General features: G+C 38.3%; 1 protein-coding gene across 1 annotated transcript; it reads right to left on the bottom strand.

The window, feature by feature from the left end:
- Window positions 1-1,763: 1,763 nt before the first annotated feature.
- On the bottom strand, window positions 1,764-25,707 carry mettl14 (methyltransferase 14, N6-adenosine-methyltransferase subun). Its single transcript, XM_028804989.2, has 11 exons — window positions 25,532-25,707; window positions 19,113-19,201; window positions 17,735-17,822; window positions 15,108-15,188; window positions 12,965-13,052; window positions 12,736-12,826; window positions 12,142-12,283; window positions 11,551-11,643; window positions 10,871-10,987; window positions 7,027-7,237; window positions 1,764-2,157 (listed from the first exon to the last, which is right to left on the bottom strand). The coding sequence occupies exons 1-11, from the start codon at window positions 25,595-25,597 to the stop codon at window positions 1,841-1,843; spliced, it is 1,383 nt and encodes a 460-aa protein (XP_028660822.1). The 5' UTR covers window positions 25,598-25,707; the 3' UTR covers window positions 1,764-1,840.

Raw genomic sequence — 25,707 nt, 5'->3', positions numbered from 1 at the left:
CTTTGGTTGATTTGTATTTGTCGTCATCTGAAAAAAGTTTCCTATAAGGGCCTGCTGCTAGGGCCAGTATCAGAGTACCTAGGAATACATTTTTATTAAAGTTCTAGTAGGGAACATGTCAATCATGTAAGAATTTATTTGCAAATTATGGTGGACAAAAAGTATTTGGTCAATAAACAAAAGTTCATCTCAATACTTTGTTATATACCCTTTGTTGGCAATGACAGAGGTCAAACGTTTTCTGTAAGTCTTCACAAGGTTTTCACACACCGTTGCTGGTATTTTGGCCCATTCCTCCATGCAGATCTCCTCTAGAGCAGTGATGTTTTGGGGCTGTCGCTGGGCAACACGGACTTTCAACTCCCTCCAAAGATTTTCTATGGGGTTGAGATCTGGACTCTGGCTAGGCCACTCCAGGACCTTGAAATGCTTCTTACGAAGTCACTCCTTCGTTACCTGGGCGGTGTGTTTGGGATCATTGTCATGCTAAAAGACCCAGTCATGTTTCATCTTCAATGCCCTTGCTGATGGAAGGAGGTTTTCACTCAAAATCTGACGATACATGGCCCCATTCATCCTTTCCTTTACACGGATCAGTCGTCCTGGTCCCTTTGCAGAAAAACAGCCCCAAAGCATGATGTTTCCACCCCCATGCTTTACAGTAGGTATGGTGTTCTTTGGATGCAACTCAGCATTCTTTCTCTTCCAAACACGACAAGTAGAGTTTTTTTTTCATCTGACCATATGACATTCGCCCAATCCTCTTCTGGATCATCCAAATGCTCTCTAGCAAACTTCAGACGGGCCTGCACATGTACTGGCTTATGCATGGGGACACATCTGGCACTGCAGGATTTGAGTCCCTGGCAGCGTAGTGTGTTACTGATGGTAGCCTTTGTTACTTTGGTCCCAGCTCTCTGCAGGTCATTCACTAGGTCCCCCCGTGTGGTTCTGGGATTTTTGCTCACCGTTCTTGTGATCATTTTGACCCCAAGTGGTGAGACCTTGCGTGGAGCCCCAGATCGAAGGAGATTATCAGTGGTCTTGTATGTCTTCCATTTTCAAATAATTGCTCCCACAGTTGATTTCTTCACACCAAGCTGCTTACCTATTGCAGATTCAGTCTTCCCAGCCTGGTGCAGGTCTACAATTTTGTGTCTGGTGTCCTTTGACAGCTCTTTGGTCTTGGCCATAGTGGAGTTTGGAGTGTGACTGTTTGAGGTTGTTGACAGGTGTCTTTTATATTGATAACGAGTTCAAACAGGTGCCATTAATACAGGTAACGAGTGGAGGACAGAGGAGCCTCTTACAGAAGAAGTTACAGGTCTGTGAGAGCCAGAAATCTTGCTTGTTTGTAGGTGACCAAATACTTATTTTCCACCATAATTTGCAAATAAATTCTTTAAAATCAGACAATGTGATTTTCTGGATTTTTTTTCTCATTTTGTCTCTCATAGTTGAGGTATACCTATGATGAAAATTACACGCCTCTCATCTTTTTAAGTGGGAGAACTTGCACAATTGGTGGCTGACTAAATACTTTTTTGCCCCACTGTATGAATCAGCCTGTAAATAATTTAAAAAAAAAAAAAAAAAAAAAATTGGGGAAGAAAAAAAAAAAAATCAATGACCAGCACCAGTAAAAATTTCCCAATTACTGAGATTTATTTAGGAAAAACAATATTATAAAAAAACAGAATCAAATATATTTCCCAATCCACATGTTACAGATCCTGTAACATATGCTTCCCAAGAACACTGTCTTGTCTGTCGTGTTTGGATAAACCCACTTGGAATCATTCTTCTATTTAGCATAAAAAAAAAATTCTGCCAGATTTTATCACCTGGTTGGAAATCCTCCTCTATGAAGCCCACCTCGTCCACCTCTAAATGACCCTCTGTCCCCACGAAAGTTGTGTCTGTTCCTCTCTCTTCCCCGATCCCCACGCCCTGCTGCACCCCCTCCTCCTCTTCCTCCTCCTCTGGGGGCTCCTCCTCCTCGTTCAGGCATCAACTTAAGAGGTGGCGACTTGGGACGAAGTCTCTCAATTTCCTCAGTGTAGCCAGTCAAGTGAGAATTAGGAGGTGCAAAGTTGGAACAGTACGACTCCGCATTGAAATTGCTGTTTGTAAGCGTTGGGCCCACCGTCAGCCATCCTAAGATACAAAGACAATCATAGCATTTACTACTCTACAAGTAAACTACCCATTGGTACCCTGTAAAAAAATTCATAAAACTAAAATTGAAAACATTGTTGTTCCTTTGTAAAAGTGACAATGACAATAAAGATCTATCTAAAAGCAACTACATCTCATTTTTAACAAACAAAATAAATATAGCACCCCAACAAGCAACACACATCTACTTCAAAAAAGAAAAACATTGGATCAAAAAATCACAACAGCCTCATCACATAAATATAAATCACCATTTTAATGTACAGATAAATGTTAAGGTAAAGCTACAAAACAGGCAACACTTCTATGCTCAAATGTACCGTGATAGGATAACTTAGTAAATGCTTATTCAAAAATGATCATATAAACTGTTTACTAATGAAGTGCTGCAATCATGACTTTAAATTGTTAAATCCAACCAAAAAAAAAAAAAGAATCTGAAAAATGTTCTGTCATTACACAAGGCTATGATAAAAAGTATTTGACCCTTTAATAGTATCCACTGTCTATATTTTATACACAATGAATGGCCTCATACTTTTAGACAAAAATACTAGAGAAAAGGAACACAAGTGGACAGGCAGTACAGGTTTCAAACATTACTTACTTTATTCCAGGAACAAACTCAAAAACCTTACCATCCATTAAAAAAGTAATGACTCCCACCCATTCAATACTTGGTTGCAGCCCCTTAAGCAGCAAACACTTCCTGTATTTTGATATTCATCTTTCACATTTCTGCTGAGGAATTTTAGCCCACTTGTCTTTGCAGAACTGTTTTGAATTAGACACGCTGCTAAGTCAGTGAGCATGAACTGCTGTCGTTTCGGGTCCTACCATTGCTTTTCTGTTAGGTTCAAGTCAGGACTCTAGTTATGCCACTCCAAAACTTTCATTTTATTTGTTCGGGCTCATTCAGTTGTAGACTGATCAGTAAGTTGCAACAACTTTTTTGTAACCTATTCTGGAATTTCCTTCAGTTGAAGCATATCAATTTTCTAGTGATTCCATGCTCACTACTTCACTCTCAAAGTAAGTGTCAATAAATGGTGAGGTTTAGTGTCAACAGGACTGGTGCATTTCAGTTGGACTGTGTTCAGTCAGCATAGTCAAACTATCAATTAACTCTGGTCAGCTGCTTCTGTGAGCAACTAAGGGGGCAACTGCCTTCTCACATAGGCAATAAAAGTGTTGGATAACTTTAATAAAATACAAAACTATTTCACAGTAATTCTCTAAACATTGGTGGGCAACTCATCTCCTAGCCAACTTGGGCTTCATGAGGCATCAGTTCAATCAGCGCTTTTTTGACAGAGCTGGGCTTGCCACTTACCACTTCATCAAAAACAAGTTTAAAATTAAATCTTCGTTTCTTTTTCTATGTACAGTGTGGCGTATGGCTGGGGCTCTTGCATGGCCGGGACGCCTCCACGCTGGAAGGACCAGGGGAGGGAGCATAACCAGAGCACTACCTCTCTGCGCTAGTTGGCAGCACCCCTGTGTTGCAGTGGTGCCTCAGACTCCCGCAGGGCTCCATGGGAGCTGGAGTTTGATGTAGCCCTTTTGGGTTCTGTGGTCACCATCAGGGGGTGCTGCAACTGCTGCTGAGCCCTTATTTGTAGCATCTCCACCACACACGGAAGTGGGTCAAGGAGCACCTGGAATACTTCTGAGTGCCTTATAAAAGGAGCCAGAGTCGGGAGGCGGTAGACAAAGTTTGCCCGGAGGAGTGGAGGAATGAGAAGGAGAGAAAAAAGAAAAAGATTTGTTGCTGTTGAGTTTCAGAGTGTGCTGTACCAGTGAGAAAAGGGGGAAGGCATTTCACATGGGGGGAAAAAAGACAAAATATAAAAAGCACGTGTGCTTAACTTGTGTCCTACATCTGTTTGTGTCGGGTTTGGGTGGCAGGAGTGCCCTCTGCAAGCCACAACAGATAAGATCAGTTCTTGGGATGTGTGGAGTACATTTTTCTGCCCCTGTTCCCAACCATTCATGATATGACTATTTTTTTCTTCTTCCCTTTCCATCAAACACAACTCCTCTATGTATGCCTGCCATAATTCTGTTGTTATATCTATCTCAGTCACTCATAGATGTATCACCTGGGATTGGTTCACATTTATACATGAAAATGTTTTCCTTTGCTATCCACTTCCTTATTTTGAAATCAAATATAAAAAAAGATCTAAAAAAAAAAAATACAATTATTTAACTACAGTAAGTAAAAATTTGGAAACGCGGTTATGTTTATGCTGGGTCTCATTAACATTAAGTTTGTCTAAAGATCTGAATGTTCACGGTTGCAAAAATACAAAAATTGAAGGATATCAAGAATCAGACATGTACCTTTTCACATCACTGTGACAGCATTTAGAGATCAATTTGCAGAAATTACACTAACTCTCTGGTACTGAAATACTTTAATACAGTAACTGCAATTGTTGTATCATTCAAAATTGAGATAATATAATTTTACTGATTAATTGCAGCAACTGCAGCTTAAAAGACTATACCTCCCCTCTTCAAACTGACAACCTGAAATGTTTTCTAGAACAAAATAATTCTCAACCTAAAAACAGCTGAACTATCAGATGCCTTACAGCATTCAGATTTAAAGAATTTCTGACATAATGCAATGGAAAAAATATTCAGAGGCCTGATGTGCAATTTTTTCCATGCGACAGAAGGTGTGCATATGGTGTGCATATGTTTCATCCTTCTGATTTAAGAAAAACAAAGATTCCCATTGCTGTCCTTAATATGTGTCAGAAATGTATTAAACTATAACTGAAGGAACATGAGGGAAATCTTGTGTGTCCCATTTGTAATCTGAGATTTTTATTTATTGTGAATGTGTCTATTCTATTCAATAAGGAAAAAAAATTAAACTCTGAACTTGGGGGAAAAAAAGTCTCTCTATGCAACTACAAATAAAGAAAACTCTGACAGCCAGACAGAAATCATTACTGTAGAGCTCTGCACCTAATAAAAGGTCACATGGCTCATTCGGTACTCAGCATATCTAACAAGAAAAGAACTCAGAGAACTTAAAAAACTGGGGGTTGATGTGAAACAGACCGCCACAAACGACCTATCACTGTTTAAAGAATGCATTCCTTAATGTAGAGGCTCTTAGATGTGTGTAATAACTTTTTTCATTCAGCCCAAATGGTGCCAAACCAGAATTCACCAATGTTAAAACAAACAGTACAGTATCTGTACACATCTGAGGTGCAAGTAAAATGTCTGGTGAAATACATGAAGCAGAGTAATTGTAGTCTTATATCAGTCCGCTATGCATCACAAGTAGGTTTAGTGTATATAAAGATTCACACTCTTTACCAGATTACATTTAAGAGACTGCAGGCTTAGCACACCATGTTCGTGAACCATGTGAAAGCAAAAGCAATTTGACTTGACTATAGATTTAGGATCTAAAATAAAAGGGGATTCCAAAAGGGGATTATCAGAAATGGTACTGTGCTGTGTAGTTAGATGCAATACAATTTTCAAAAATAAAGAATTTACCTCTTTTCTTTATTGTTTTACAAAACTTAATCACAATAGATTCAATTTGGCTTATTTGACACTGATCAACAGAAAAATATTTTAATGTCAAAGTGAGAATAGGTCTCTGAATGAGGTGAATATTTTGATAAGCGCTGCACCTCCTACAATGCATTAAATTCACATTTTTACAACTCTTTTCAGCATTTAAGAACTGTGCCCAACATACTAGAACTTAAAAACATGAACAACTGAACACACAATAGAAAACTCTTTTGGCGTTGAGTAAAAAATACACTTTAAAAAGGCATTTTGTGTGCCAAGTCCACTAAAATGGGACAATGAGACATTTTTTAGGGAAAATCTTAAGTAAGTGCACTGCACAAGGGGAAATGTCTATACAAAGAAAAATACCCCTATAAAAAGAAAACACTCACTGGGTGTGTTGGTGGCCTCACATCATCTCCAACTGACAAACTCACATAACAGACAAGTGCAATACAAGTGTACAGACCAGTTTGAGATAATATATTTCACTTGTTACATTGTTAGTCATCTCTTTAGGAGTGTTAAATTATTAACTATATTGAATGCAATGAAAAGCAATATTCTAACATAATACAAGATACCTTTTTAAGACTTACTAAAGTCAATGAAATGTATGACAAATACAACAAACTCAAAGAGTAAAGTCAATTTAATTGGAGTGACTGGAAAAAAGACAGGACTTTAAAATTTAGCTGCCCGTGTATGCCTTTCACATTCGAAAAACCTGAAAGCACTTATTTACTACTGCTTTCTCTTCAATTGACAAATCATATCAATATAATTCTATAGCTTATAATATTGGCAAAAATCACTTTATAAATGGAGTGGCAGAGTGATTAGCGCTGCCTCACAGACACAGCATTCTGGATTTGAATTCCGTGCCTTGTCAGAGTCTGTGCAGAGTCTGAACATTCTCACTGCTGTACAGGTTTTTCTCTCATCAAGGCACGGGTGTTATCCTGGTTGTAAAGTCTTAACTGGGCCCACGTGAATGTAAGTTGCGTGTGAGTGCCAGAGCAGTCCCTTCAATAGCTTGGCACTTGATCCAGGGTTCTTTCCTATCTTATGGCCAAGGCTCTTAGGAAAGACTTTCGTTACTTGGAGCCCTGAACTGATCTAAGCTATATTAACCCAGGATTCTGGGGCTTAAGCCGTGTTCATTTTAGAAAAGCAATGTCAATGTGAGTAAGATAAATGACTTACTATGTTTAGACACCTGCTCAAATTCTAGTTCAGTATTCAACATTTACAGCATTCTCTCTTTACTCATATAAAAAAAAAAACATCACAAACCTGGTCGTATTGTGCTGTCCCTTCCAAAGAGATGCAGTCTCCTACGTCCGAGACAGAAGTGCTCAATGATGTGAAATATCTCAACAGGTTTTTCGATGTTGCCTATCTCGGGCTCTTCTGTAATTATCAGATCAATATCTACATTGGCGTGGATAAAATCCCCATCTGTGCTCCTTTTTACAGTACCTTTGATCCCCATCAGGCAGTGCTCCTTTGTTAAAATAAACAAAGAAATAAATACAAGCAAACAATAAAGGAAATCAGTGAACAGACTCCTTAAGTGGATGATATGATTAAAAAAAAAAAAAAAAAAAAACATCCTAGAGCATTTTTCATTGAATCACTATAAATGATTTTTGTTTGTACCTAGATTGTTTCACAGTACTTCCATAAATGCTTTGCCGTTATTATTATGCACAATCATAAGTGTGCATGAGAAATACTGTGGAACCACGGGTCACCAACGTCTCGGACCACGTACAAATCGGGATACGACCAAAAAGTTTGCCAAAATTTTGCATCTGTTCACGACCACACAGTCGGGTGACGAACAAGCCAGTTTCCCTTCCGGTTCGTACGCACCGATGATTTCCGCACGTGTTCAGTCTCTCCTTGTGCAGCGCTCGAACGAGAGAGAGAGAGAGAGAGAGAGAGAGAGAGAGAGAGAGAGAGAGAGAGAGAGAGGGGGGGGGGGGGGGGGGGGGGGGGGGGGGTTGGGGGTTGGCCACGTAAGGCCGAGAAGGCAGTTAAAGAATGCACCAGGCTTGTTTTTAAAGAGACTGATTCGAGCATTGTTTTAACCTCGTATTTAATGAAGACTTTGTTCTATTGGATTTTAACCTCCACTTCACTTCGGTCTACTGCGATCAGTTCGTAGCGTGAATTCTTGCAATGTTACTTTTTTCTGTTCAAGGTTTTCTCAGTGTTATTCAATGTTATTACATTAACATTTAGTTTTACATTTAATTTACTATTACGCTGTGCATTCTATGCTATAATTAACTATATGCTTAAAAATCTTTAAAAAAAAAATATTTACATACAGTTCGTACGCTCTGGAGCAGGTTTTCATCCAGGATGTCTCTGTACATTGCTGCAGTCATCTTTCCCTTTATCCTGACTAGTCTCCCAGTTCCTGCCGCTAAAAAACATCCCCACAGCATGATGCTGCCACCACCATGCTTCACTGTAGGGATTGTGCCAGGTTTCCTCCAATCGTGACACCTGGCATTCACACCAAAGAGTTCAATCTTTGTCTCATCAGACCAGAGAATTTTCTCTCTCATGGTCTGAGAGTCCTTCAGGTGCCTTTTGGCAAACTCCAGGTAGGCTGCCATGTGCCTTTTACGAAGGAGTGGCTTCCATCTGGCCACTCTACCATACAGGCCTGATTGGTGGATTGCTGCAGAAATGGTTGTCCTTCTGGAAGGTTCTCCTCTCTCCACAGAGGACCTCTGGAGCTCTGACAGAGTGACCATTGGGTTCTTGGTCACCTCCCTGATTAAGGCCCTTCTCCCCCGATCGCTCAGTTTAGATGGCCGGCCAGCTCTAGGAAGAGTCCTGGTGGTTTCGAACTTCTTCCACTTACGGATGATGGAGGCCACTGTGCCCATTGGGACCTTCAAAGCAGCAGAAATTTTTCTGTAACTTTCCCCAGATTTGTGCCTCGAGACAATCCTGTCTCGGAGGTCTACAGACAATTCCTTTGACTTCATGCTTGGTTTGTGCTCTGATATGAAATGTCAACTGTGGGACCTCATATAGACAGGTGTGTGCCTTTCCAAATCATGTCCAGTCAACTGAATTTACCACAGGTGGACTCCAATGAAGCTGCAGAAACATCTCAAGGATGATCAGGGGAAACAGGATGCACTTGAGCTCAATTTCGAGCTTCACGGCAAAGGCTGTGAATACTTATGTAAATGTGCTTTCTCAATTTTTTTTATTTTTAATAAATTTGCAAAAACCTCAATTAAACTTTTTTCATGTTTCATTATGGGGTGTTGTATGTAGAATTCTGAGGAAAAAAATTAATTTAATCCATTCTGGAATAAGGCTGTAACATAACAAAATGTGGAAAAAGTGATGCGCTGTGAATACTTTCCGGATGCACTGTATATATTATATATACACACACACACATACTGTATATATCTATATATTGATAGATATATATATATATAGATGACATTTACAAAGGAAAGAGAAGACAAAACCTCTAAGTATTCAAATTTCTGAGAAAGTAAGTTCTTACAGGCCTTTACACCATAAGAAAACACAGTAATGGTAATAGCCATTCATGACCCACCGATGGGAACCTGATGGTTGAGAAACACTGTCCTACACCATCCATGTAATTATCACAAAACTTTGGCAGTCTGATATCAGAGTCGCTGTAAAAAATATTGTTCTTCAAGCCGGCTACATATACTATACAGTATGCAAATTTACATTGGTAGGGGGTACTAAACACAATGGGTATCTCTCCACCTACAGCAAAGGAAAATTCAATTTAAGCATGGAAATTGTGCCTTTAACAATAAATCTATTTCTTATAGTGCCTCTCACAGGGTGCCCAAGAAAAATTTAATTGCAATTACTACTGCTGAATAAAGCATGTGCACAAGACACTGCTCAGCTAAAAAGCCATTTATTAAAAAACCTTCTATATCTATCAAAAATAAAAATGCTCCCTTAAATGTGATGAGCCTGTATATTTAGATTTTGAAGTCAGACGACTGAAGAGGCCATCCAGCCTCCTGCTTTTATTCCCACTACTATAGCAAAAGGAGTGGCTAAATAGGTTGCCAACATCATAAACATAACACAGATGACCGCAGCAAATTAACAACAAGCAATACAAATAAATAAATCATTAAATGTGACTAGTTGCTAACCTATCACTGCTTTTGATGAGACAAAACGTTTAAATAAAGTTAAGTATGTTTTGGATCAGCTCACATCTCATTTACAAGTTCAGACTAATTTAGTTTATTTGAAATACTGAGTGCATTCGGGTTATAGGTGGAGCTGGATCATATGCTACCAAATCAAAAAGGTTTAAACTTGGTAAGCTCACACAGCATTGCACTTTGTTTGTTGCTGAAGTTGTATTTACTATTTTTTACTTGTGTAAAAATCTCAAATGTGTGTGATTTGGCCAGGGTTGTCCAAACCTTTGTATGGAACTTCATATTCTATATAGAGACAGTGATACAAAATAAAATTTAAAAAAATCCTTAATTTGGATAAAGTTATTTGGAAAGGAATCTCAGTTTTCATAATCTCCACAACTGCAAAACAGTAAGCATGATATATATTCAGCTATCGAAATTCCCAGGATACATTTATTTTTTCCTTCACTTTACTAATTTCTTTCAGATTCTGCAGTGTGAAAGGCAACACCAATGTTGAAGCCAAGAAACACAATTAATTGTAACTTTCTGAAGGGCAACCATCGTTAAGAAAGAGAACTGAACAAGGAGTAGCAGCTCTTATCTCAGTCATTTTATATAAACCAAATTGACAGTTTTTCAGCAACTCAATCCTCGAGAATCATTTTCTAGACCTTGAGCTGCTCCTAATCTGCATTTCAATAAACCTCTATAAAAGAGGCTCTCACCCGGTAATAAAGCAATTACCACAGCTGATGACACAACACTATCATATTTTACTGAATAACATGGGGAACCACGATGAGGCTGCTTTAGACTATTTTTTTTGGTCTGTTTCATGCAAGATAAAGACAAAACTACCAAGTGCTTTTTTCATATTAAATGAAATGCAAAAGCCTTAGATTATCCCACAAAAGAGTAAATGATCACCTAAATGAGATTTCTCTTACTTTTGTTCTCTGAAACACAGCTTTGGGGTCCAAGGTTTTTGTTTTTCCCGGATTATTTTTGTTAGTTTTGATCCAGCAAATATCTTCACATCTTCGGAATCCCCACTTCCGCAAGCACTGGGAAAGAAAATGATTACATTCAAGTAAAGGACAGTGCTTATAGAGAAGTGTTTTTTTTTTTTTTTTTTAAACAACTACCATAAACATCACCTCACATTCTTAAATGATAGAGTATAAGTATTAGAGGCTTGCATGCTTCCTTTACACCCATGAGTGATTCAAGGGCCTTTAAAGTATTATTTATATGCCATGATATAACTTTGATTTTACATTTTTACTTAAACATAGACTATTGATTTTGATATTGAGATTTAGCAAAGATTTAAGTGAATGAGTGATGTCTGGTAAACCCTTGATTGTGGTTCATGACTAATCAGTGTGCTTGGAAAATCTTTAGCATATTTATACTGATTTACTGTCAAGCTGAACGTTTTACTAAAGATGATTTGACTTATCAATGTGTGAAGATGCGGTGTTGGGGGAACCGCCTTATTATGCACTTTATCCCAATTATAAAATTATTAGCGAAAATGTATTTGAGTTAAAGCAATGCAAAAATAATATTCACAAACATGTTAATTAAAAAAAAATTGTCTGAAAGAGAACAATATAGACAGTACCACTCGTCCAAGGTCAAGACCCTCGCCTGAACCACACCACAAAAAGATAAACGATCTCAGTGCTGAAATCTCTTCTATCTCAAGCTTCATTATCTGTGGGACAAGGGAATATAGTTAATATTAGAAAACTATGTATAAACAATGATCACTTAAACTTTACTCTAAACTTTTTTTTCCTTTGGCACATAATAATGTAGGCATAAAAATGAAAATATTTAAAAACAGTTAAAGTATGCAGTATTTGTGTATAAACCAACATTAAACAACATTCCTCCTTCCAGACAGTGTAAAATACTTTTAAGGTAATGCTAAGGCAGTATTTTCCAACCATCCATTTCCCTTTGCCTCATATTACCTCACTCTACTCTCAGCAACCAACATGTGGCCCAATAAAAAGTTTAGGGTCAAACACTTACAATGGAGGACATACTTCTGTAGAAGAAAGATGGTGAGGTAATGACTGCTTAAGTGCTTAGACCAAATACAAGTAAACAGAACTTGGGACAGCAGAACATTATGACCAACACAATTCAAATTTTCATCTTATTAGAAGTAAGAGTTGAGGTGGATTTTATCATTTCATTAACTTGCCTCCTCCCAGGTCCAGAACTTCTCATTGGCTATAATGCCGGACTCTCTGTAGTATTCTTCCAAAGGTGGCTCAAGAAGAATCACATCAAACTTACATTTAAGATCATGCAAGTCAAATGTCTCCAGATCAGCTTGAAGGTACCTGAAAAAAGAAGAACTCAAAATAACCTACAACTTCTAAAACACTCTTTAAAACGTGTATGTATGAAATGCAAGGAAGAATATTCGGAATGCTCACAATGTTAAATCATGAAAAATTTAATTCTTAATACATGTCTCTAGACACCATCCACCCCCCGTATTTTTTAGGAAAGCCCACCAGAACACATCCAGTTGGATTTAAAGGGCAACACGTAAAGATTACACCACTAGGATCAACATTCCTCTGGCTAGCTAAATATAGCATGAGAATATGCAGCAAATTTTAAACCAACTTAATTCTGTCTTAATGAATGCTATGACCTACAACAAATACATTTTAATAAAGAATCCCAACATGCTTTTTGCTAATAATGTTACTAGCATTACTTAAATTAAGTACTGTTCCATTTGTTTTAAAACAATCAATGTCTATATTTCAATCCCAGTACTTACATTGGAGGTGTGTTTGTTGAAGAAATTAATTCATCTTTTAATCTAATTAGTTCCCTGAGTTTTGGGTATTCCTCAAATCTGTCAGCAAGTCCTGTAAAATGAACAAAGACAACTTTAAAACCATCTTAGACAAATAAACAAAAATTCATAATTAGTGTTAGCAGGAAATCATGCATACATTAATCAACATTTTTAATAAAAGCTAAGCACTTCCTAAAGTACTGCTTACCTACATCCCGAATAAAGTTTTGTGGTCTATGGCCAGTATCCACAAAATGTTGGCAGTAGTCATTGTGAGGATTCAAGCTTTGAGTTCCCTGTATACAAAGAAAATTTAAGCTTTTAGATCATTTGGCAATATCACAGTTTACATTAAAACATCCTTTCTTTTTCATTTTATTTTTAGTTATTCTAGTCTGCATCCAGTCTCTCTCTCTCTCTCTCTCTCTCTCTCTCACACACACACACACACACACACACACACACTCATATTTATGTATTTATTATTATTATATTTAAAGGTATTCTGTAAAAAGCCAAATTTCTGCTCTGGGGACAAATAAAGTCCTATATATTTAAAAACTGGCAAGCAAACATGTCAAAATGTATAATGGTTTTCCTCAGAAAATAAGTACACCATATATTTAAAAGAATAATATTAATGACGTTTAAAGGTAAAGACACAATAACAATACACAACTGTTCAGCTTTCTAACCTCATTGATTTATTCAATATACTGTACTAGCAAAATACCCGCGCTTCGCAGCGGAGAAGTAGTGTGTTAAAGAGGTTATGTAAACATATATATACATATCTACATATACACACATCCACATATACATATACAAATTTACACATCTAAATATGTACTTATAAATATATATAATATATGCATATATATGCATATATATATAATATATGCATATATATGCATATATATATAATATATGCATATATATATATATATATATATATATATAATATATGCATATATATATATATATATATATATATATATATATATATATATATATATAGACATACATATATACATATACACAGCATTCGTAGTCTGAATCACAATCTGATTGTATGGGTGGTTACCTACCAGGTAACGCTTATGGTTGGCCAGCAAGTCAGCTAACATCAGCCACGGTGCCTTCAGTTGTGAGAAGCAGATCATAGAATGGTTGAAAATAGTTTGCTGTCAAATAACGGAAAGAGTACGCGACACGTGTTTCGCCCTAATTCTGGGCTCATCAGGCGTACACACTCACTGCATATAGCCAAATTCCCAGGCTTCGTAGCGGTGAAGTATTACTTTTAAATTTTAATTAAGAAGAAAAGAAAACCTTTTTAAATTGAGGGAAAATATACCAATAACAATTTGTTAAGGATCTGTTTTTTTGTGAAGCTGCCTTTACACAGCCTGTCCGCTGTTTTATAAACAAACGCCATATAAGGCCGTCCTTTCTCCTTGCTTAGCGGTTCTGTATTGTTTTATTGTTCGTTTATTATGATTGTTATAGTTATTGTGTAGGTATGAGTCACTTTTCTGTTCAGGTACCCATTTCCTTTATGTAATCCTCGGATTCTCTGCTATTTTTTGTTCGTTTATTACGATTATAGTTATTTATTGATTCCCTTCTTTAGCTGACTGCCTGCTCATATAAGGCGCTCTGCTGTTTTTTTGTGAAGCAGTCTTTAGTGTAATGAATGTTTTCTTCAGCGCTCTTTGGGGCTCTTCCTTGTTTTCTACGTACTGCGTTCACAGTCAGTTCACGTGATTACGTGGGAGGCGTGATGACGCGATACGCAACCCCGCCTCCCACGGCCAGTGAGCTGCAGTCCATTACAGTATATGGACAAAAAAGAGGTTCCAGTTTTGACCGTTACGCTTTGAATTTCGAAATGAAACCTGCCTAACTTTTGTAAGTAAGCTGTAAGGAATGAGCCTGCCAAATTTCAGCCTTCCACCTACACAGGAAGTTGGAGAATTAGTGATGAGTGAGTGAGTGAGGGCTTTGCCTTTTATTAGTATAGATAACATTCAGCCAGTTTTAAAATGTGGTTAAGGAATCTGCTTTCGAACATGACAAAATGCTACCAGATATATTGTACCTGGTTACGAAAAAGATAAATCCCTCATAATTTTCAGAAAATAGACAACTGACCTGCCATGGTCCAGCAGATATTTCAATAAGCATTTTTCTGAAGATCATACAGTAATTTTACAAACAGTATTAAGGTAAGTGAGACAAATAATCTTCCAATCTGATACAATTCATTAACAGCAGATATTGGCCACTAATCAGCAAATTACTTAGAACTAAAACCTGCAGACAAGCAGCATAAATAACTACATTCTTACCTTTAAGAATGTGCTTGAATCTTTATATATTTCTTCTTCATATTGCAGATTCTCATCAGGTAGCTGTTGTTCTATTTCATCCTGCCAAAAACAATACATTTGAATATGATAATCACAAGGGAAACAAAAACTACAGACAGAGCCTACCACAGTCAAGAAGCCATTGAGCCAGATTGGGTCATTGACCAATATAATGGATTTTTTTTTTTTTTTTTTTAAATCAAAGATCTCGTCTCTTTCACATTAATGTTTGGGTAATAATAATAAAAATGTTTTTCTATGACACAGGGGAACAAGATGTTCTATCTAGGAGAGAACTCCTTGTTTAAGTTAAGTTTCTTATCCCAAGTTAAATTTTCGCCTCCACAGTAGCAAGGCTGAAGGAGTGAATGAGAAGTGATTGGAGATAATAAGAGCGCTGAATACTGTAAGAGTGTTTTGCTCAACATACATCTCCAATATTGTTTCGAAAGTCAGGAGTACGCCTGGAAATTGCCAGACAGTAGTGGTGAGTCCTATATTTAAAAAAACAAAACAAAAAAAAAAAAAAAATTTTTTTTTTTTAACAGAGGGACCATGGTCCTCAGTCTGCTTTAGAAAACAAATGCCAAGGTGATGGAATGGAGACTTTATTCAATACTTGACCTCAGATTCACAACAGTGAACCAATCCTTTCTTACATACATTGGAAACATGTGACAATTTACCAAATCTTAGCAAAGTTTGTGGAATTGGAAAAGGCTTATGATTAAGTACCCACAGTATCTTCTGGAAGGTACTTCATGAGTATGGGATTAACCTTAATCCCTGCAGTGCAAGAGTTGTATTTCCTTTCTTGGTCTGTTCAGGGTGGACACTGGACTTTATCAAGGGTGTCTGTCATCTATGTGGTACCTACTTTCCTGTTCTTAGTTTTCATAGCCAGGATACCAGGGTACATCTGAAGCCTGAACCCAAGTGTTGCACTTCTGCTTATTCAGTTGGTAAGATTTTCTTGATGTCATCAGACTGTAATCTCTGGACAAGTTTGCAGCCAAATTGTAATACCTTTAGAAGGAGAATCAGCACCAGAAAAATCTAAGGTCATGTACCTGTCCGGGGAAAAAATAATGGTCTGTAATCTTCAGGCAAGGGGTGAACAGATGCCCTGAGTGGAGTGGTTGAAGTACTTTCAGGTCTTGTTCATGAGTGAGGGTAGAGGCGATTGTGAGATTGACCAATTAAACAATACAGGGGCTTTAGTTTTGGGGATAGAGCTAGTCTTCTGGATGAAGCTTTTGATTTACCGGTCAGCTCTTCATAGTATATGAATTATTGGTACAGGGGACCAAAATAAGGCTCCTATGCAGGGTTGCTAGGCTAACTCCCCTTGATAGGATGAACAATTTTCAGGATAGATCAGGTGTTTCTCTGGATCAAGAGGCATTAGGTGAGCTGGCTTGGGCATACAGGCATGATGCAACCCATCCCCGAAAGTTTCCCAGGCATCATAAAAAGTTTACCTGGGAGAAGACCCCAGAGTGAACCTAAAACATGCTGTGGTGGTGCTATCATTCACCCTACTCAGGAGCTTCTGGGAATTCCCTAGAAGGAGTTGAAAGAAGCTGCTGAGAATAGAGTGGTCTTGTCTGTCCAGCTAGGCCTGTTACCACCACAGTCTTCACCACCAAGAAAACCTAACTTATATTTAACCTTTTGTTTGTCAAGCAAAAAGTGGTCTGGGGAATCAAACAAATTGATAAAATTGAGATAAACATAAGGAAGATCTGAATACAAATAGACCATGTGGGTTAGTGAATGATGCTGGGATATGTTTCCTTACAGTCTGAATCACCTCCAGGTTGGTTGCTCCACACCACAACAGGCCTACAGAGAATGCTCTTTGTACCATACTAACACGTCCAGATCACAAAAACGCAAAGGGTACAAAACTATTGTTTACAGTACTGCTCAGAAGTTATACAGTTATTGCATCCAAACTGATCACCAAGCTCGCAGACTTGGGACTTAATGTCATCCTCTGTCACCAGATTGTAGACCTTATAACTGGCAGACCCCACCACATGCTGAATGACAGCATTACTTCATTCACATTAATCATCAACACAAGCCTTCCACAGAGCAAATGATGTGCCCCCTGCTATACCCTTTCCTCATTCATGATTGTATAGCCAGACACAGCACCTGCTCCACTAAATTTGCCAATGGCTTTAACCATTTTGGGCCTGACCATCAACAATGAATAAAAAGATTACAGAGAGGAGATTTTCCTTCTGACACAGATGTACCAGGACAACAATCTGTCTCTCAATGTCATCAACATCAAAGGGACAGTCATAGAATTAAGGAAGATTTTACTATATTCTCTGAAATTCTTGCTCCTCGTTTGGAGGGGAAATAGGTTTAAAATGTGATAGCTGGATGAAGTATTCAATACAGAATTATTTACGGACTACTAAGGTTTAAGGTGTGTATTTTCAATATGAGAGCAATAAAACTAGCATAAAAATAAAGACTCTGGTAATGTTAATCCCATGAAAATATTACTAAAAGACACAAGTCAAACATCTCACTCAACCCTGGTAGCTGGCATTTATTAATGGAATTAAATTCAGATTACAACTTACTCTTTGTACATCACTATCTTCATCAATAACATCACCTTCATTCTGAGACTTGCGTTTATTTGCAGAAAATGAGGTGTCATAAGAAGCTCTGAAAAGACATTTCAAGAAACTGATAAATTATCCTACAGAATAAGTAGTCTTTAACCTTTCAGTTCAAGGAGTATTGCTGATACATATTCAAATACAACAGAATATTCATAAAAGATCACATATACATACATTTTTGTATACAGTCTAATATTTCTTGGTGAAAATGGACACATCTATACCACTGTAATTAACCTTTTACTCTTGAACCTTCTGCGCCATACTGTATGCTCGGTAAGATAAGAAAGCCTGTATAAGTTAATGAAATATGTTCATACAATGGCTTACTGAAAACTAATTAGACTGTCAAGGTTTCTCTTTCAGGGATGTAGAAATGGGAATACTGTGCAGGTGTCTGTGAATGACCAACATTGACGTGGGTGAACTTGCAGATGGGCAGCCATATTTTTCAGCGTTCTGTCACTGCCAGTGAAAGCACCTTGTATGTGTCATTATGGTGGATGAAGACGACGCTCTTGTGAGAGTCTGGCACAGGTGTGTGATTGAATTTTGCGTTAAGCTTGGGATGAGCGGTAATGAAACTCTAGAAATGTTACGACAAGCGCATGGTGACGAAATGACAGAAGCCTCACTTCACGCAAACTTTCAACTTCACTTGGCATCTCACTGGAGTGGATTCACACATTGTGACAGAGACACTGAAAAAATCTTTTTGTAAGTAAAAATGGAATAGTTAAAAAATAAAAACTGAAATGTTTTCACATATTTATTTTTCCATCCATCCATCCATTTTCCAAACCGCTGAATCTGAACACAGGGTCACGGGGGTCTGCTGGAGCCAATCCCAGCTAACACAGGGCACAAGGCAGGAACCAATCCCAGGCAGGGTGCCAACCCACCGCAGATATTTATTTTTACAAACAATTAATGAGGTTTCAGAATGCAAACAGCTGGAGACTAACCCAGCAGCATGGAAATTGAGAGAAAAAAAAAAAACACAGTTGGGGCACCTGTTTAAGAAAGATTACTCACAGTTTTAAAAATTGACAAATCATTTGCGATCAATCATTGTGACAAAAAGGCAAGAAATGGTATGAAGGGAAAATTCAAAAGAGGACAGTGACAGAAAAGAGCACAGGAAAATAGTATGGTATTTTTCCAATGATGGTAACACACGTACTCACACAAAATATAGATGAACTAGTTTGCAACCAAATAAAAAACAGAAACAAAACATAGTCGTGGCCAAAAGTTTTGAGAATGACACAAATATTAATTTTCACAAAGTCCCTTTTGTGCCAAGAACAAGTCCAAATACTGCAGTACTGACCTACTGGTTTCTCTGGCTTCTTCAATCTCTTTCTGTTCCTCCTTGCTGTTGAGTACAGCACCAATACTGTCAGCATTTTCAGCTCCCAACTATAGATGAAAATAAATAAAGTTTATAAGCCAAACTGGTGATTGATTGAAGAGAATGGTTCAACTACACTCATCTTTATTTGTTTTATTTTCACTTTTAAAGGCCATAAGAATTCAAATAATTTAATTAAAATTACAAAGACAACCTGACCATCCATCCATCCATTTTCCAACCCGATGAATCCAAAGACAGGGTCACGGGGGTCTGCTGGAGCCAATCCCAGCCAACACAGGGCACAAGGCAGGAACCAATCCCGGGCAGGGTGCCAACCCACCGCAGGACACACACAAAATAGGGCCATTTTAGAATCGCCAATCCACCTAACCTGCATGTCTTTGGACTGTGGGAGGAAACCGGAGCACCCGGAGGAAACCCACGCAGACACGGGGAGAACATGCAAACTCCACGCATGGAGGACCGGGGAAGCGAACCCAGGTCCCCAGATCTCCCAACTGCGAGGCAGCAGCGCTACCCACTGCGCCACCGTGCCCGCCCACCTGACCAAATGATAAAACTTTATTCTTATTAAGTTTCAGAGTGTAAAAGAATGCTAATATAATCCTATCAGGGATTGGTAGTTATTAGGAGTATCTCTCTGGATAAAGCAAGCAAAGACCCCATAACATTGAAATCAAAAAAACAGTACAAATTAAGAATTAACAGAATCATTGATAAACAAACTGTATTCAAATTTTAAACAAAAATTTGAAAATCAAGCTATATGTTTGGAAATACCCAAGTCACTGCCGTGTTTTTAAAGGTCAGATAGGAGTCCACATGCCACCAAGCTGCTAGGGTTTTTGGAAGCTACTGGCTAAGTGTGCTCCTCACCACCCCCCCAAACCCCCCCCCCAAACACACACACACATTTATCCTATATTGATATAATGTCTTTTATATGATGAACAACACCAAGGCACTTTATAGGTAGATATATATTCTTGACAGCATATTTTTTAAGGTTATTTATTTACTAGAACACACGCAGACCTTCAGTTCTTAAAGAAAGAAGGTTTGCTGGCTTCTTTTTATTATCATCAAATTGTTCACAAAGTATCCTGCAGTCTGATTGGCCTATGCAATATGCTTCACTCTTAACAGATGTCACTGCTGTTCTTTACCTATCATCAATGGCATGTGGTGTTTGCTATGAAATAGGAAGGAGTAGACATACCTCCAGTCTCATGTTGCAGGGGCAAATACTGTATTACGTCATAAGCTCTCGATTAAGACCAAGAGCATGGTTCAAAGCCCAATGGCTTGAGATTTTACTTGACAGAGAAACCATAGATAGATAGAGTGCATCCGGAAAGTATTCACAGCGCACCACTTTTTCCACATTTTGTTATGTTACAGCCTTATTCCAAAATGGATTAAATTCATTTTTTTCCCCTCAGAATTCTACACACAACACCCCATAATGACAACGTGAAAAAAGTTTTCTTGAGATTTTTGAAAATTTATTAAAAATAAAAAAAACTGAGAAATCACATGTACATAAGTATTCACGGCCTTTGCCGTGAAGCTCAAAATTGAGCTCAGGTGCACCCTGTTTCCCCTGATCATCCTTGAGATGTTTCTGCAGCTTAACTGGAGTCCACCTGTGGTAAATTCAGTTGATTGGACATGATTTGGAAAGGCACACACCTGTCTATATAAGGTCCCACAGTTGACAGTTCATGTCAGAGCACAAACCAAGCATGAAGTCAAAGGAATTGTCTGTAGACCTCCGAGACAGGATTGTGTCGAGGCACAAATCTGGGGAAGGCTACAGAAAAATTTCTGCTGCTTTGAAGGTCCCAATGAGCACAGTGGCCTCCATCATCTGTAAGTGGAAGAAGTTTGAAACCACCAGGACTCTTCCTAGAGCTGGCCGGCCATCTAAACTGAGCGATTGGGGGAGAAGGGCCTTAGTCAGGGAGGTGACCAAGAACCCGATGGTCACTCTGTCAGAGCTCCAGAGGTCCTCTGCGGAGAGAGGAGAACCTTCCAGAAGGACAACCATCTCTGCAGCAATCCACCAATCAGGCCTATATGGTAGAGTGGCCAGATGGAAGCCACTTCTTAGTAAAAGGCACATGGCAGCCCGCCTGGAGTTTGCCAAAAGGCACCTGAAGGACTCTCAGACCATGAGAAAGAAAATTCCCTGGTCTGATGAGACAAAGATTGAACTCTTTGGTGTGAATGCCAGGCATCACGTTTGGAGGAAACCAGGCACCTCTCATCACCAGGCCAATACCATCCCTACAGTGAAGCATGGTGGTGGCAGCATCATGCTGTGGGGATGATTTTCAGCGGCAGGAACTGGGAGACTAGTCAGGATAAAGGGAAAGATGACTGCAGCAATGTATGGAGACATCCTGGATGAAAACCTGCCCCAGAGCGCTCTTGACCTCAGACTGGGGCGATGGTTCATCTTTCAGCAGGACAACGACCCTAAGCACACAGCCAAGATATCAAAGGAGTGGCTTCAGGACAACTCTGTGAATGTCCTTGAGTGGCCCAGCCAGAGCCCAGACTTGAATCCGATTGAACATCTCTGGAGAGATCTTAAAATGGCTGTGCACCGACGCTTCCCATCCAACCTGATGGAGCTTGAGAGGTGCTGCAAAGAGGAATGGGCAAAACTGACCAAGGATAGGTGTGCCAAGCTTGTGGCATCATATTCAAAAAGACTTGAGGCTGTAATTGCTGCCAAAGGTGCATTGACAAAGTATCGAGCAAAGGCTGTGAATACTTATGTACATGGGATTTCTCAGTTTTTTTATTTTTAATAAATCTGCAAAAACCTCAAGTACACTTTTTTCACGTTGTCATTATGGGGTGTTGTGTGTAGAATTCTGAGGAAAAAAATGAATTTAATCCATTTTGGAATAAGGCTGTAACATAACAAAATGTGGAAAAAGTGATGCGCTGTGAATACTTTCCGGATGCATTGTAGATAGATTGATAAACACCAATTCTCTGTTATCAAAACTGTTAGTGAATGAATCATTCATTCCAAGAATGATGGGGACTTCAACCAGAGGAACATCAGAAAGTACAAACATCTTTCAGCATGTAACATTTGCGGACACGAAAAGCTGGACATGCTTCATTTAGATCAGGCATGTGCAACCTTGACAGGACTATGGGCCGGATTAGAAAGTAGAAAGATTACGCGGGCCAGAGTACTTCAGGATATATATGTATTTCTGAAAATCGAAAATGCAAGGCGGCCAAAAAAAACAAACAAATATTTATTAATATATTATTTAATAAAAACTCTTTATTAATGCGACGATTGAGATTGCATGGTGGACACAAGCTTATCAATATTAGGAGATATTGTGGACGTGGAAACTCGCAACGTGTTTTCTAGGTGCTCATCAGTAATTCGCGTCCTGGTTTTGGATTTCACGAAGTTCATCCTTGAAAAAAGTTGCTCGCATTTATAGGTGCTGCCAAATAGAGTCATTCTTTTCTGAGCAAAAGATGTCAGCTTTGGAAACTTGTCACGTGGGAAATAGTTTTTATAAAAATCAAGTAATTCAATATCATTGAATTTTGATTTCAGGACAAGGTTCTCTTGTAGTTCAATTAATTCCATTTGCAATGAAAGTGGAGCTAGTTCGACATCAACATCAAATGGACAAGAGAAAATTTGCATGTTTGCTTCTTGATTTTTAAAACCACGGAACCAAATGTTGAATTCTCCACTCAATGAATTTAATTCATTCGCAAACAATTCACAATCAAAATATTTGTCCCTGAGTTTGTAATTTAGCATTAAGTTCATTTAGATGTGTTGTTAGGTCAACAAGAAATGCAAGATCACACAGCCAGGGTTTGTTTTCTAGCTCAGGAATAGGTTTTCCTTTCATGTCCATGAAAAGAGATACCTCATTTCTCAAATCATAAAAACATTTCAACATTTTTCCCTTGCTAAGCCAACGCACTTCACAATAAAATGTAAGATCTTCATGGTCAGAAAGAACGTCAGCCAGAAATTCTTGAAATTGGTGGTGATTTAGCGCCCTGGATTTAATGAAGTTTATACATGCAGTTATTGTGCCCATCACATGTGCAAATTTAACTGATTTTGCACATAAGTTTTGCTGGTGTATAATGCAATGCAATACCGACAAATCTTCGGTATTGATTTTGTTACTTGATAATTTGGTTTTTATTTGGGCAACAACTCCGATGTTTGGTCCAATCATCGATGGAGCTCCATCGGTGGATATTCCGCATAACTTTTCCCACTTTAAATCAAATACAGTAAAAACAGTTTTTACTTCCTGGAAAATCTCTTCACCCCTTGTTGTATTCTTCATTGGTTGGAGTGCAAGCAATTCTTCCGTACAATTGAAGCTAGTGTCAACTCCGTGAATAAATATAGCCAATTGAGCGGTATCGTTGGAGTCTGTACTCTCATCAAGAGCAATGGAAAATGCTTAAAATTTTGATGCAATATTTTTAACGCTTAATTTTATGTCACTGGCCATTTCGTCGATTCGTCGGGTTATTGTCCAATGAGAAAGACTTATCTTTTCCATTTCATGGCTTTTCTCTGGACACAGAACTGCAGTAAGGCATTCCTTGACAAACTCGCCTTCAGAATATGGTTTTGAGTGCTTCGCAATTTTTTCGCTAACAATAAAACTTGCACAAACAATATTGTCAGCTACATCAGTATGTTTGCAGAATAACATCTGTTGTGCCGATACACATTTTTTCAAATTTTGTATCTTATCTGTTCTTAGTTTACCTTTGTAACGGTTGTAATTAGCGTGTTTGTATTGTAGTGTCTTTTTAAATTGTATTCCTTTAAAACTGAAATAGTTTCCAAGCATATCAAACAAAGAGGTTTTTCTTTCTGCATCATAAAAAAATAATCGTCAGTCCATTTCTCTTGAAATGTACGGCTCTCAGCGTGCACTTTTCTCTTCTTTGTTGAAGCCATCTTAATTAGGGTTTGATCAAAAATTCACAAGTATATAGCGTGAAACTTGAAACAACATGCAGATAGGTACAGCACTAGCAAAAACCATGAAAAGACTGTGCTATGCTACGCATGACAGCAGAGCAGAAAGATGCAGCAGAGTCAACGACTACGAGCTCTTGCACACTTTAAACGTGCGACAGTTCCAGACGTGCCTTAAAAGTGGGGGAAGCACAATATAAAGTACTTCAGAAAGCACTGGCCGCATCATACTATCAAAAATAATCCAACAATACCACAAGAACAAACAGGCATCACCAAGAGTGTTAATGGGCCAGATTCAATGATATTTGGAAAAGTCGTCGCGGGCCGTATAAAATCAGTACGCGGGCCAGATTCGGCCCGTGGGTTGCACTTGCCTGATTTAGATGTAAACAACTGGGCAGATCTGACCACACCTTACTACCACCTAACAAGCCTGCTATTGACAACAAAAGCCCTCTTACTATCCAAGCCTGACGTTCTTATGTGCATTTATTTACAATGTTTGCATTTTTCCCCAAGTGTCCGTAATTACACTTTTCACAACAATTTGCACTGTGTGTATAAAAATTAGACCAAAAAAAAATTATTTTTTGATTCAAATGTGGGCTTAAGTGAGGAATTACTGCCCAGTTCCTTAGCCACTGCACTGCATTTCTTACCCCACAGAATGCTGACAGGGACATCACACCTTCCTGATCTGCCAAAGATATATTAAATAAAAAAAAAACAACAACAAAAAAAAAAACCTTTCCATTGATCTATTTACTCCCAGTAAAGAGCACTAACAAATTAATTTGATGCAATTCTATGTTTTTTTCTACGACAAACACACTGGCTGAAATTGGTCGCATGCATATGAATATTGCTTGGTGGGGTATGTTGTACAGCACCATTTAATGACATCTTAATAAAATAGCAATGCCAAACAATTCATTCAACGTCGCCATTGTTAAAACTGTGGTATGTTAAAGGTAAAAATTGAGCTCGAATATAGTATTTTTTAATGAAAATCTTCGGCCTGGGAGGAGACTTTTTTTAATCTAACAATATTTACTGATTGCAGGCTGAAACGAATGCGTAATTTGGAAGAAACGAACACTTAAGCATCCCATTCTCTAAAAGAACCAAAACCGACTTTTTGAAACCCCATGCTGCGATGTTTACAATTGTTTTAAATTAAAGCCGCTTTCCTTAATTGTAGTTTTACAGACCCACCAGCACATTATTACCAGTACTGTATTACAAAAGCAATTATAAGCACAAGCACTGATATACTGTATAAACAAAGTCAAAGGCGATACAGAATACTGGTTACCTAAGAACATAAGTAGACGCGAGTGTCTGTACTAAATGTTCTCACCTGCTGCGCTAACAGCTGTCGACGTAACTTCTGCCTTTCTCTTATCTCTTGTAGCCGGCTGTTCATTATTTTAATTTCATCCAGAACAACACAAATTGAATAAACTTTTACCCTCTTCCTAGAAATAACAAGAAACGCGTGCGTTTTCCACTAACACCACATCCGGGTCATCAGAC

The sequence above is a fragment of the Erpetoichthys calabaricus genome, chromosome 7, assembly GCF_900747795.2.
Source record: "Erpetoichthys calabaricus chromosome 7, fErpCal1.3, whole genome shotgun sequence".
NCBI classification, from domain to species: Eukaryota; Metazoa; Chordata; class Cladistia; order Polypteriformes; family Polypteridae; genus Erpetoichthys; species Erpetoichthys calabaricus.
The sequence above is the reverse complement of the archived record's forward strand: the minus strand, read 5'-3'. Positions and strand labels throughout refer to the sequence as shown.

What these genes read in the sequence shown, in the direction of transcription:
- mettl14 (XM_028804989.2), bottom strand. Translation starts at nt 25,597, where the DNA reads ATGAACAGCCGGCTACAAGAGATAAGAGAAAGGCAGAAGTTACGTCGA. An exon ending in GAAGCCAGAGAAACCAGTAG is followed by an intron (nt 17,823 to 19,112) that starts GTCAGTACTGCA and finishes ATGTCTTTTCAG; the next exon opens with AGCTTCTTATGACACCTCAT. An exon ending in GTCTTGACCTTGGACGAGTG is followed by an intron (nt 10,988 to 11,550) that starts GTACTGTCTATA and finishes TTTCTTTCCCAG; the next exon opens with TGCTTGCGGAAGTGGGGATT.